The sequence below is a fragment of the Gobio gobio genome, assembly GCF_949357685.1.
Source record: "Gobio gobio genome assembly, chromosome: 6".
Classification (NCBI taxonomy): domain Eukaryota; kingdom Metazoa; phylum Chordata; class Actinopteri; order Cypriniformes; family Gobionidae; genus Gobio; species Gobio gobio.
In genome coordinates, this window is record NC_137102.1 from 15,238,593 (window position 1) to 15,252,323 (window position 13,731).

The 13,731-nt window shown below is 38.5% G+C and overlaps 1 protein-coding gene across 1 annotated transcript; it reads left to right on the plus strand.

Annotated features, from left to right (window-relative positions):
* Positions 1-6: 6 nt before the first annotated feature.
* Positions 7-11,280, plus strand: rnf2 (ring finger protein 2). The gene is made up of 7 exons (XM_079818633.1): positions 7-65; positions 864-976; positions 3,736-3,896; positions 4,644-4,859; positions 6,792-7,064; positions 7,192-7,363; positions 10,195-11,280. Exons 2-7 carry the CDS (start codon positions 890-892, stop codon positions 10,294-10,296), a joined length of 1,011 nt encoding a protein of 336 aa, XP_079674759.1. The 5' UTR covers positions 7-65; positions 864-889; the 3' UTR covers positions 10,297-11,280.
* Positions 11,281-13,731: the final 2,451 nt, after the last annotated feature.

Here is a 13,731-nt window from a genome sequence, read left to right on the forward strand (position 1 = left end):
TCCGCCATATTGAGCTCAGTAGATCGCGCTGGCAGGAGAGAGAGAGTGTTTACAACATTGAAAATGTAAGTATGTTAACAGCTGCGTTTGTACAAAAAATATATTTTTTCTGGTTGTCGAGATTGACGTTTTCTTTAGCGCAAAAGGTTTTATATATCACAATCTCGTCGACACTGAGTTCAAAGTTGATTTAATGGAGCCTCTGTAAATACAGCATCTGGATTAGCAGAGAGAGTTAGCCGTTAGCTCTACGTTTTCATGACAGCGCAGGAGATCAAACATTTCCTCCTTATTATTTTTCTCTTCCGTTAATATTGTTTTGTTTTTGTTCTGTCCGTTGCTGGAGAGCGGGCACAGTCATTCAAAAGACACTTTGTATGTACAGGAAGATGCTTTGTCTATTCAGTGACACAAAGACTTATAAGTGCCTTCAGAAGCTAATTTTAGCCTGCTAGCTCTGTGACAGCAGGGTTAGACAAACCAATGGTTTATTATAGTATGATGATCTAAAACAAAACAAAAAAATGCTTGGGTTGATGATTGAAGTAAACATGCGTAGAGTTTAATGGACGTAATCACGCGCCAGCTTTCGGCTTAAACCAGCGTCATCAGACCATAACATCCCTCAGATGTCAGTTTACAGAGATGGTCATGATGAAAATGACTTTAATGTCCTTGTCCTAAACAAGGATATTTGAAAATTATAAGATCATTGTCTTCAAGAGGTTTTCAACAAGTCCTAAATATTTAATCATGTATGGATTTTGACATAAAACATGCTATTATTGTTTTGTTTTGATTCTGCATATCACATCATGTTATAGTAGATTTTCAGTTATGTTCTCTTTGACTGTTTTTCACAGAGGTGAAGGAGACACAGTGTATAAATATGACACAGACGGTCCAGACGAATGGGGTTCAACCCCTCAGCAAGACATGGGAGCTTAGTCTCTATGAATTACAGAGAACTCCACAGGTAAGAAAATTCATATGCCTATTATTGTACATCTAGGTTTCTCAAGTGTGTAGTTTAGTTTTAGACCCTTAAAGGGATAGTTCACCCAAAAACGAAAATGTTATGTTTTTCTGCTTACCCCTAAGGCATCCAAGATGTAGGTGTCTTCGTTTCTTCAGTAGAACACAAATGAAGATTTTTAACTCCAACCGTTGCTGTGTGTCACTCATATAATGCTTGTCAATGGGGTCTAATTCTATTAGAGTAAAAAAAACATGGACAGACAACTTCAAATTAAACCCCGCGGCTCGTGACGACACATTGATGTCTTAAGACACGAAACGATCGGTTTCTGAGAGAAACCGAATGGTATTTATGCAAATATATCACCTCTTATCAGACGAACGCTTCAGCTCTGCAGACTGCCATCACTTCCCGTAGGTGAGGTCAAAATAGCGGCCGGGTCATAGATATATACATAGATACCTCATTAGTGCCTGCGTGGATCATGGCGTGGATCGCTCGAATGAGGAATCTACGTATACATATCTTTGACCAGGCCGCTATTTTGACCTCACCAACGGGAAGTGATGGCAGTCTGCAGAGCTGAAGCGTTCGTCTGATAAGAGGTGATATATTTGCATAAATACCATTCGGTTTCTCTCAGAAACCGATCGTTTCGTGTCTTAAGACATCAATGTGTCGTCACGAGCCGCGGGGTTTAATTTGAAGTTGTCTGTCCATGTTTTTTTTACTCTAATAAAATTAGACCCCATCGACAAGCATTATATGAGTGACACACAGCAACGGTTGGAGTTAAAAATCTTCATTTGTGTTCTACTGAAGAAACGAAGACACCTACATCTTGGATGCCTTAGGGGTAAGCAGAAAAACATCACATTTTTGTTTTTGGGTGAACTACCCCTTTAAAGGGATAGTTCACCCAAAAATTTAAATTCTGTCATTAAAGGTCCTGTTCTTCGTGATCCCATTTTTCAAACTTTAGTTAGTGTGTAATGTTGCTGTTAGAGCATAATTAATACCTGTAAAATTATAAAGCTCAAAGTTCAATGCCAAGCGAGATATTTTATTTAACAGAAGTTCCCTTTCAAAGCCTACAGCGAACGGCCGGTTTGGACTACATCTCTGTACATCCTGCTTTAATTACGTCAGTAGAGCAGTTTGTTGACTAACCTCCGCCCACAAGAATACGCGGAAAAAGGGGGCGTGGTCTTGTTGCTCCCGCGTGGAGAAGAGGAATTGTTGCGTTTGTATAGTGTTTGTCGCCATGTCGTCGAGACGCTGTTATTTTCATCCCGGAGTCAAATCACCTTTGTTTGGCTTTCCCATGGACGCTGTACTTAGAGATCATTGAGCGCATGCATCCCGTTATGGTGAGAGGTGTGACCTTTCCGGTAACGTGCGCTCTGCGTGCGCTAAGCTGCTGTCGAATCACAACACGGGAACCGCTGGCACAATCAGAACTCGTTACGTATTTCTGAAGGAGGGACTTCATAGAACAGGGAAATCTTTCAAGCCGTTTTGAGGACAGTGAAAACAGCAGTATACAGATAAGTAAATTGTGTGAAAAATACTGTGTTTTTTTACACGTGAAACATGAACACATGTTATATTGCACACTGTAAACACAATCAAAGCTTAAAAAAAAACGCGAAAAACGGGACCTTTAATTACTCACCCTCATGTCATTCCAAACCCGTAAGACCTTCTTTCATCTTTGGAACACAAATGAAGATATTTTTTATGACTATTTTAACGATGTCTTTACTACCTTTCTTGGCCTTGAAAGTGTTAATTAAATTACTGTCTATGGAGAGGTCAGAGAGCTCTCGGATTTCATCCAAAATATCTTCATTTGTGTTCTGAAGATGAACGAAGGTCTTGCGGGTTTGGAGAGAGTGAATAATTAAAACGTAACTTCAGTGATTTAGCATTAGGCTTTGTATCAGTAGAAACCCGGTAGTATATTCAAATTATGGTACTTTCCCCCCTCATATCCCCCTGAGACGAGAGAATAATGCATTTTTATTCTGGAAAATATCCTCAGATGATGCAAATATCGTCATTTTGCGTCATCTGAGGATTTTTTGGCCAGAGGCTAAAGACTACAGCCATTAGATGGAGCTGTTCCGTGTGTTATCAACCTGCCCATAGGGGAGAGATCTCACTCACAGAATGTAAGACACAGACGGCCGTACGGACATTCATAACGGGGCGAAGCAGAGCAAAGTGAGTGTTTCAACTTTTCAATGAATTCCTGTGATAGTTTAGCTTCCATATGCGATCTGAAAACGTGCCAGACTGCCGCTTAACGTTACCTCAGCTCTGCTCAGCTCTTCGATGAATGAAATCTGACACTGCTGCGTCTGTGCCGTGACTTTCGTTCGGCTCGCTCACACTTTATTGAAAAGACACGTTCAGTTTTTAATTGTAGTGTTTATTCTCTAACTGAACTAAATTATTGTATTACTATGAAAATAAAAACGACGGTGTAAGGAGTGGGCTCGTAGGGCAGCGAAGCAAGTGCATTCTGGGAGTTGTTGTCTTTCATCCACATGAGACAAAAATACATTTTCTGTCTTTTCTCAGTCTAGAAGGCACCAAATTCAAAAATAATTTCACATTTCTACTACATAAATGACCCAGTTTAAATACAAAGCTTAATGCTAAATCACTGAAGTAACCCTTTAATGACATAATTGTCCTTTTTGGGTGAACTATCCCTTTAATGCAGCTTCTGTGGTGTTGTGCTCCTCTAGGAGGCCATCACGGATGGTCTGGAGATTGCAGTGTCCCCGCGCAGCTTACACAGTGAGCTCATGTGTCCGATCTGTCTGGACATGCTGAAGAACACCATGACCACCAAGGAGTGCCTGCACCGCTTCTGTGCCGACTGCATCATCACCGCACTCAGATCGGGGTGGGTTTGTGTTATCCGTAGGACTTGCGTACTCAGATTTATACTAAATGGAATTTTGCAGTGTTAATGGATATAATTTTAAAAAAAGAACAAGTGCCCTCATAATGTTTAAGAAAAAAAAACATTAGTCATCGAATGCAAAACTTTTTTTTTTATTATTTTTTTTTTATTACAGTAAATTGCAGTAGCCTATTTCTTATAAATGATTTCCTCTGCACATCATTATATATTTTTAATACATGTGCCCTCATAATCATGAATCAAAATAACTTCCCCTCACACTTGAAACAACATCTCTTCTCTGATAGCGTGTTTACTGGCGTGAGGGTGGGACAACCTGTCACTCACATGAGATCGACCAATAGCAAACCACAACCATTCAATCAATTCCTGATGGACGAGATAATTTTTTTTCTTGTTTGATAAGTCGTTTCACTTGGAAATGCATCGCAATTGGGAAGAATGTAGCAACTTCTGTTTCATGCTGACCTTTACTTCACCTCCCCCTCACAAAGACATTTCTGATGACGTGTGAATCGGCATGAGGGCAGGACAATGATCCCTTGCCTCCAGCAACCTGTCACTCAAATGAGATTGCTGCAATAAGCAAACGATCCAATCAACACCCTACATTTTATTTTTCTGATTTGTGAATATGGGTTATGTTGAGATATGGTTTCATGCTGATTTCTAAACTATATATTTGCATTGTCACTTTGTAATTTTCATCTCTTCTCTGGATCACAGAAATAAGGAGTGTCCAACATGCAGGAAGAAGCTGGTGTCTAAGCGCTCCCTCCGCCCAGACCCCAACTTTGACGCCCTGATCAGTAAGATCTACCCCAGCAGAGACGAGTACGAAGCCCACCAGGAGAGAGTGTTGGCCCGCATCAGCAAGCACAACAACCAGCAGGCGCTCAGCCACAGTATTGAAGAGGGCCTAAAAATCCAGGCCTTGAACAGGTTAGATGGCTGATATACATCCATGTGGAATTTTTGCTGTTTCTAGTGTTAGCATATACCTTATTTACTGCCGTCATGTGCTGAAATCAGTTGAAGCTTGACTGCATATTAAATATTATGTTTTGCAATTAACAGACTCTATAACTCTACCTATACTAGAGTCCACATCAGCGGACGATAACGTTTACTATTTATTCAGAGCACATGCTGATTTTTGTCCCCTGCCGTTTTAAAGTCTGTGTGAAACAGAAGTTGGGGTTTTATTTTAGCTCACCTCCTCCTCTTCATCCCTCGCTCACAGACTGACTGTTGGAGGGTAGTGTTAAGGATATTCAGCGAGAACACTCAGACTAGCTCGTGAAGTTCATGTGCGCATTCGCGTCGTTTTATGTTGTCTATCTGATTAATCTAATATAAGAAACTTTTGGTTGAGCTTAATAAGCTAGCAAAGCACTGCCGTTATACTGGCTGTTTTTCATTTTCTTCAGTTTCAGCTCAAACGCATATTTCATGCTCGACATGATGGTTTAGAGACAGTCATATTCTTTTTAGATAGGCTATTTCTTTCTCAGAATCATTGATATTAGTAATGCAGCAGTGCTATACTGTTCTCGTATTTTTTAACAGTAGACCTAGTTTATTTAAAGTTGTTTTTCGTTATGAGTTCGAAAACGCGCAGTGATGTCTGTGAACGCTTCGATCATGAATCAGTCAATCTGTCAAAGCATTATAATGAGAACACGATTTTAATAAAATTGTTTCTGTGTGCTTTCGTTGTCCGTGTATCAGCGTTGTTAAGGGAAAAGCGCATTCAAAATGTTCCGTTTCAAACCCTTCGCCTGTAAAATCTAGCACGCTGAAGTTCACGTGCGCATTCCCGTCATTTTGTGTTGATTTATGTCGTAATAGGTTCATAATAATCTTCATATTAATATTGATATAGGGTGCGTTTGGTTGAGTTAATTAACCAGCTAGCAAGCTCTTTTAGCTCAAAAGCAATGCTCAATATTTCTGACTTGGTTATTTGAGATGGTCATTTTATAAAGATGTTTCTTTTTCAAAGACATTTATGCATCATAATCTAGCAGTTATTTTTTGTTTTATATGTTCATGTTTTCATATACCTGTTTTCATGTCACGTTTGTATTTGTCAACAACCATTTTCATAACAGTTTTCATTATCTCAATGACGGACCTGCCCCGCCCCCGAGTACTCGTTTTTGAGACCTATCGATGATCGAAATGAGAAATTGACAAAAATGCCCATCCCTAATTACAACCTATGGCTGAATCCGAAATCGCCCCTTAAAGCCTCATTCACTATTCCCTTCGTTATCCACTTATATTGTTCACTTGAAGGAGTGAATGAAAACGAGTGCGTGAATTCGGACAGCTGTTGAGTGTACATCGGCTGTACAATTGTTATTACGGTGTAATGAAGGATTGAATGAGTGCACTCAATAACGTCCACTATGGTGTCGTTCACCACTACAAATGGCTGAAAACCAGAAAATCTCAGAATCGATCCACGAACGGTGATGCATCAATTTATTGTCCCAGCCCTAATATTCAGCCCAAGCCATCATCAGAGAAGATTACCACGACAAGCTATTTTTTTTCTCCGTATTAACTGGATTAATTGTTCACCACAGGATTAGTAATGTTCCCTAGCAAAGTAAATATTTGAGCTCTTTTAAGTCGGGTGAATTCTGATTTGCTGTCAATGTTTTTATCGCTCTTCAGCTGGAACAAAATCGTTCTAAAAGTGATTCCAACAATTATATTGTTTATCCTTATTATAGTTATTGTCCTTGGTGTAAACTGGCCTTATGGCAGCTTTGACACTTTTTGAGTGCCGAATGTAAATTTTTTGTTTGTTAATTTGTCTGCTTTTATTACTGTGTTTCCACTTCCACCACCGGGGCACTATAGACTGCAGCGGGGGAAGAAGCATCAGATCGAAAATGGCAGCGGGGCGGAGGACAATGGGGACAGCTCACACTGCAGCAATGCATCAGTCCACAGTAACCAAGAGGCCGGGCCCAGCATCAAACGAACCAAAACTTCTGACGACTCAGGACTGGACATGGACAATGCCACAGAGAACGGAGGAGGAGACCTGGCACTGGACGGGGCCAGCGAGATTGAGTTGGTGTTCCGCCCTCATCCGACGCTTATGGAGAAAGAAGACGCAGCGCAGACAAGGTGGGCCATCTCGGTTAATCTATTTGCTAACATACAGTATATGCAAGTAATTAGATTTGCTTGTTTTAGGTAAGTTTCTGGTTTTCATTTGATTTGGTCTGAGTTTGAACGTGGAATTTGTTACCAGGTATATTAAGACTTCGGGGAACGCAACAGTGGACCACCTCTCCAAATACTTAGCCGTCAGATTGGCTTTGGAGGAAATGCGCAAGAACGGAGAAGGAAGCCCCATCAACGTAGAGGCAGCCAGTGAAAAACAGTACACCATCTACATCCCTACAGCAAACAACCAGTTCACAGTGAGTTTGGTGCCCCTTCGACTACTAAAGACATCTAGGACGGCACAATATGGTCAAGCATTCATATTAGGATTATTTTGACAAAAATAAAGATAGGATAAACATGTAACATCTGAAACTGCTGCTTAGATTTTACACAAATTAAAAATTTACTGCAGTTAATTAATAGTTTTCAGTCATGTGACTGGCGCGGAGACCTTGAGGGCAAAACATTAGAACTGCAGCACAGCCCTGTCAAGTTTCAATGCATGAATATTTAAATCCCCTCTACAAAAATATTTCAGTCACTAAAAACAATGGGACATTCTAAAACCCTCAATATGAAAAATGCTTATCATGGCTTTAAGTACTAAAAGATCAAATTCAGTAAACACCTTATTGAATTTTGCACACTAAAAACGGGCAAGCAGTGGAGCCCAGAATATGAACAAAATGCACTAAATTGTATGTTATGTGTTGTCTTTATAATCTTTTTCTAAGGGAAAACGCTGAAGATGACCGCATCTTTAATGCATTAACAGGGTGTCCGCGGGTCCTTAAAAAGTCTTAAATAAGGTTTTCCTTAAATAAGGCCTTAAATTCAGATTCGATGGATCTTAAAGAGCACCTATCATGGCATTTAAAATGTTCCAAATATTGTTTTAGAAGTCCCCAACAACAGTTTTGCATGCATGCAATGACAAAAAAAGACTTTAGTTTTCTTATAATATGCATTTATTTTTACCTGTTTTGACAGCGATTCTCAAATGATTCCTTTTGTGATTCACTTTTCAAAACCCCGCCTTTACGTGACGCTAATCTGCGGTGATTGGTCCGATGACCCAGTCAGTTGTGATTGGTATAGTCTGTGCCGTCTATGGTCTGTGCAGATATTTTCGGAAACGGAACGCCCATCAAAGTCTTTTAGTGACAGTAATTTGTTAATATGTGTCAGGAGTTATGAATATGAAAACCGTGTCTGTACCGTTTGATTGTAATATGAGCCTCAGCTGATCTCATTCATAAAAAAACTGCTCTATTCTCCTCAGGAAGACTCGCGACAAATCATCATCCCTCAGGGCTTTTAGTTCAAAAGTGTGCAGATGAGGAGACATATTGATAGATTCTCATATGTCTGTGTCAAATTTCTAAACAGAGGAGTATTTTTTATTCAATACTTCCTCAAAATGCGCAGATATAGCCTAATCATGAGCGATTGAGTCTCTTATGTGTTGTTTTCAATTCATACTTGCAGCCGGAGGGCGCTCTGTGCACATGTAATCCATGTACAGACAGACGAAGAAGATACCATGTGCCATAATAGAAGTCCATAATAAAAGCTTCCTGAGATCGCGAAACATACATTTGACGACTAATAAACACTCAATCGCGACGATGTATGGTTTGTCTTCAAGCCACTTAGTCTTCAAATGCTCATCCTTGGGCAGATGAAAAAAGTTTGCTTTTGAGTCGCACTTCAGAACACAGCGTCTCGTCGCCATGATGTTTTCTAGTTTTCACTGGCGTCTTGGAGCGCAATAAGTGGGCGTATCGTATTCAAATAACTTGACAAGTTGACGTCATCTAGTCAGAGAAAAAGCTTCGGTCTTCTAACGATTCTTAAAAATGACTCAGAGTCGACTCTTACTTTTGAAAGAAAATAACTATATATACGGTGCACTGTCATATTTCAAACTATGCAGGATGTTTTTGTTCACTTAGATCTATGTTACACACTACATGAAAGGTAAATTTCAAAATTCCATGATAGGTGCTCTTTAAATATTTTCGGTCACATTACTGGGAACATTTCTGCTTAACAGCGCTGTTGTTGAGGCTCGCGCTGCCTGACTGAAAAATGTCATGGAGAAATAAAATGAGCGTAACGGCAAACGTAATGAAATTCATAGAAGAAACATACTGAGGTCACTATTATACTGAGTATTTTCACGAGTGCAGTGCTATTATGTTATTGGCGCGAGTCTCTATCGGATTGTATTACAGACACATAAAATGGATTCTATTCTTCAGCTAACAGTTCTCCAGTTCCAGTTAGCCTAGCCTATACCCGCTCCTGTATGTGAGTTAATGTTAAATAAACAACAACAACAGGGGAAACACAAACAGTAGCCGACCTAAACTTAAAGCACTGTTTGTATATGTATATTTATGTTGTATTTATTTGTGCTATTGTCATTTGTTTATAAGTTCTTATTTTATTACTGATCATTTACTTCATTACTTAATTACTTGAGAACTTTTTACCTATATTAAGCCATTGCTGATTGCTGTGGTTTAATTTTTGGTCATATTTCCCACCCCCGGCCCTAACTGTTATTAAAGCTAGATAGCACACCACTGCACCAGCTTTTTTTTTGTAATACCAAATAAGATTCATATATTTTGTTTGTTTTATTGCCATGTGTGACTATTGTGCATCTAACATAATATGGTAAATGTGGCATTCTAATTATGAAAAAAAACAATGCAAATTTCTGAAATGACCTCTACCAAATCAATAATTTTCTCACAAAAAAATTGTGTGTGTGTGTATATATATATATAGGAATTGCAAGTGCTTAAAAAGTCTTATATTTGACTTGGTGAAACCTGCAGATACCCTGATTAAGCCACATTATGCATAACATGCAATTTAACGTGTTACGTTCATATTTATGGCTCATCTGCTTGCCTGTGTAGTTTGCATCAATTAGGTGTACACTGAATTTTGGTCATTCTTATACGAGTGTGACATCACATGAAAACTGTGAATACCACTGGACTCCTATTTTTATAAGTATGTGTCATGCGTACCTTTCTTTAGCATGACCGTGTCCTTTTTCCCCTCACAGGTCCTGAACGGCTCCTTCTCTCTGGAGCTGGTAAGTGAGAAGTACTGGAAAGTCAACAAGCCCATGGAGTTGTACTTCGCCCCAACGAAGGAGCACAAATGAATCCTGTGAGACACGAGGGTCCAGGCTGACCCGGGACAGACTGATGATGGTTCATCCTCTCTTCTCTCTCGTTTCTTTCTTTTTTCTTTTTCTTGTTGTTCCTCCTCATCTGGAGTAAAATAGTCTCGGGTGCCCTGGCTCCTCAATAACTGTGGCTGCTTTGATTTTGTTTGTTTTTTTATTGTCTTTTTGTATGAGAACGAGACCAGGGTTGATCTTTGGGAATGGGTGGGAGGGCCATGGAAGTCAAACCAGTGTGGATTTGTTTGTTTTTTCTCACCCTTTCAGTTGACACAATCATTTCATTGTTACATGTTGAGTCAAGAGGACTCAGACGTTGCCTTCAACACGCCAAAATATTAGTCGAAATGGATATTTTGCGACGGTAACACCATGAGGAAATCATACCGAGTGCTTCATGAAAGACTGTCGGAAGGTGGCTTTCATAGCCAATGGCACTGTCCTTTAATATCAGACTTGACCAATGACGTTCGCAGAACTGTAAGAGATTTTAAGTGCATTTTTTGACAGACCACTCCTGTAGCAGCAACATTTGTTCACTAACAAGACTGCATCGTCCCACTGTGTACCAGTACAATGTGATGGCTTGGTTCACATGACACCGTCATGTCACTAGTCTGTACTACTGTGTTGGTCGTCAGATGTTTCGGGGATTGTACATACTACATCACTTTATAGAATAACTACCTGGAAAATGTATATTGAAAACATTGTTACAACTATTACAGTACCATTTCATAATAACATAAGTTGGAAGTTGTACATTTGGACCCAGTTTTTGATAGTTTCATTTCATAGACACTTCATCCAAGACATGGAAAACCTTTTTAGAGCATGAAGTACTTTTAGTTTGACATCCTTGGCATACATTTGAGTTCATGTTGTTGTTTGGGGGGAAAAAATGTATACAGCGTTCTTTGTTTGGAAAATAAAATAAAAAATGTATGCAAATGCTGGTGTCACACTCTTTGTGTCATGCAACAGCTTTTTTAAAAGTTCTCCGGTATAGTGGAGTAGCAACAACACATCCCCAGTTGATGGCGCTATTGCTCAGGTAATTTAAGCCTAGGATACAATAGAAAAGTCTGCCATGGCGTAAAAACCAAAACATACCACAATACAAATAACAAATGAAGCATAAAATTGTATTATTTGTTGCAAGTTTGTCTCGCATAGTAATTTTGAATTAAGAATGAACCAATAATAGGCTAAGTAGCCTATTCAAATATTTTACCATTTTGTCTAAAGCTAAAACACTTTTTTTTTTAATTATTAGCGTCTTAAATGTTAACTTAAAACATAGTATTTAAACGTAAACAGGAAGGAACTTCCTGTAAATGGTCTGAAAGTCCGAACCACACAGAAAATGCTTTCACACTAGAAACGAACCGAAACTTTGTCCATTTTGAACCGGACCCTACCTCTTTTCGTCGGACCAAATTTCGTCTGTTTGGTCCAGGGGAGGTTTCACACCTGCAATTTTGATTCGGGCCAAACTGAAAAGTCCGAAAATCCGGACCAAACAATGTAACGTTAGGTGTGAAAGGGCCCGGGGCAAATCGCTGCACAGAAATTACATTTTAAAATATATTACAGTAGAAAACAGTTATTTTAGATTGTAATTGTATTTCACTGCATTACTGTTTTACTATATTTGATGGAATAAAATGCAGCCATGGTGAGCATAAGGGACTTTTCAAAAACCTTACCAACCCTTACATTTTTGAACAGTATGTATTTATACCTACATTTAAATAATGTGATGGTCTGCTCTGTAGCACTGTTTATTTATGAAGGAGTTAAATAGCAGTGTTTATGGTCATATTGCGTGTTTCTCTATCTTACTCATGTCAGAGTCAGCGCTGCATATATTATAGTTCAGTTCAGGTCATGTGGGACTCAATTTTGGCTGCATTTTCCCCCAAAGACTATTACCTCCTTTTTTCTGCTGTTCTTTTGGATTCATCTCTCTGAAGTGGACCGCAAACATGAGAGGCTTGTGGTCATAGTGGCTGGTGTCCTTTATTCTTCCACAAAGTGCAATTTCATTGAGCTTTATAAGACTAAATCAATGTTTGATCAAACTCACTCTTGCTTTGTTCATTCATCACAGCTGCCTTGTAACTCAAGGCTCATGAATTCATTTTGTTCACACTCTTGTGCACATATATCGGCCCCAAGTAGTATTTATGAAAATGTTTTCTTGCTCCACAGAAGAGAAAAGGTCATTTAGGTTTGGAATGACATGAGGACGAGTAAATGACAGAATTTTCATTTTTGCGTGAACTATCCCTTTTAAGTATGAATGCAGTTATTTTTAAGAAAGATAGCAATCACACTTTTCAAGCAAATCATTTACAGACAATATTTTTTGTAGGTTTCAAATAATTCAATAGATACAGTACACTGATCAACATGTTCATAGTGAATGTGATGAACAAAATTGAAAAGATATCTTAACCGTATATGGTACAGTGTTGCCATGTGGCAATTTCTCCTCTCATTTCCTTTGTTATTCAGCAAAATAAATTGCATTATGGGAATTAAGAGGGCAAGCCATTAGCCATGTGCTGTTTTTAAGTCAAATGACATTTGAATGTCAAAAATGTCCCTCACACGGAAGACACCAGTTGAAGTGCTCCAGAAATTGCTCTATTGCGTTCATTTCTAAACATCTCTTCTCAAGGGGGATTTTTTGCAGCATCTTTGATAAGTAAATTAGATATTTTTATTCACAAATAAACTTTGTCTGTAAATTGAGAAAATATCAATGTTTCCATATGGCAATGCTGTACCACCATGGAAAAAAATAGGTATGTTGCCATTTGGCAACACTGTACCACAGTGGAAATGCAGTAATGTTTTTCCCCATTGGGATTTTTTTATAGATAGTAGCATTAACAATATGATTGGATATCTATTTATTTAAAGTGTTTATTGTAGTATAGTTGTGTTTATGTATAAGTAACAAAATTATTTAATCTTTTCAGAAAATGAATACATCAATATTTTACGGAAAGGGCAATAGGAAGAGTGGGATAAGAGTGAGGATAAGAGTGAGGATGAGTTAGCCAAATTATAGGGAGCGATAGGGATTAAATGAACTACTTATATTTGTTTTCCATGAGTCCCAAGAATATAAATCGATCAGTTTTTAAAAGAAATGTGCATTTAAATAGAAAAGAAAATCATATATATGTAATATATATGATTAATAAATAAATAGATAACTGCAATCATGTTGTTGATGCTACTATCTATAAAAAATCCCAATGGGAAAATACATTATTGCAATTCCACTGTGGTACAGCGTTGCCATGGAAACATTGATAATTTATTATATCATTTAAAATATATATTTTTTACCATTTCCATTGAGGTACAGCATTGGCAAATGGCAACGTTTCTCTAAGT

Bases quoted from the DNA above. Each gene is read 5' to 3' on its own strand.
- rnf2 (XM_079818633.1), top strand. From the start codon at position 890: ATGACACAGACGGTCCAGACGAATGGGGTTCAACCCCTCAGCAAGACA. The intron at 3,897-4,643 runs GTGGGTTTGTGT...TCTGGATCACAG, and splicing joins ATCACCGCACTCAGATCGGG to AAATAAGGAGTGTCCAACAT. The intron at 4,860-6,791 runs GTTAGATGGCTG...GGGGCACTATAG, and splicing joins AAAATCCAGGCCTTGAACAG to ACTGCAGCGGGGGAAGAAGC.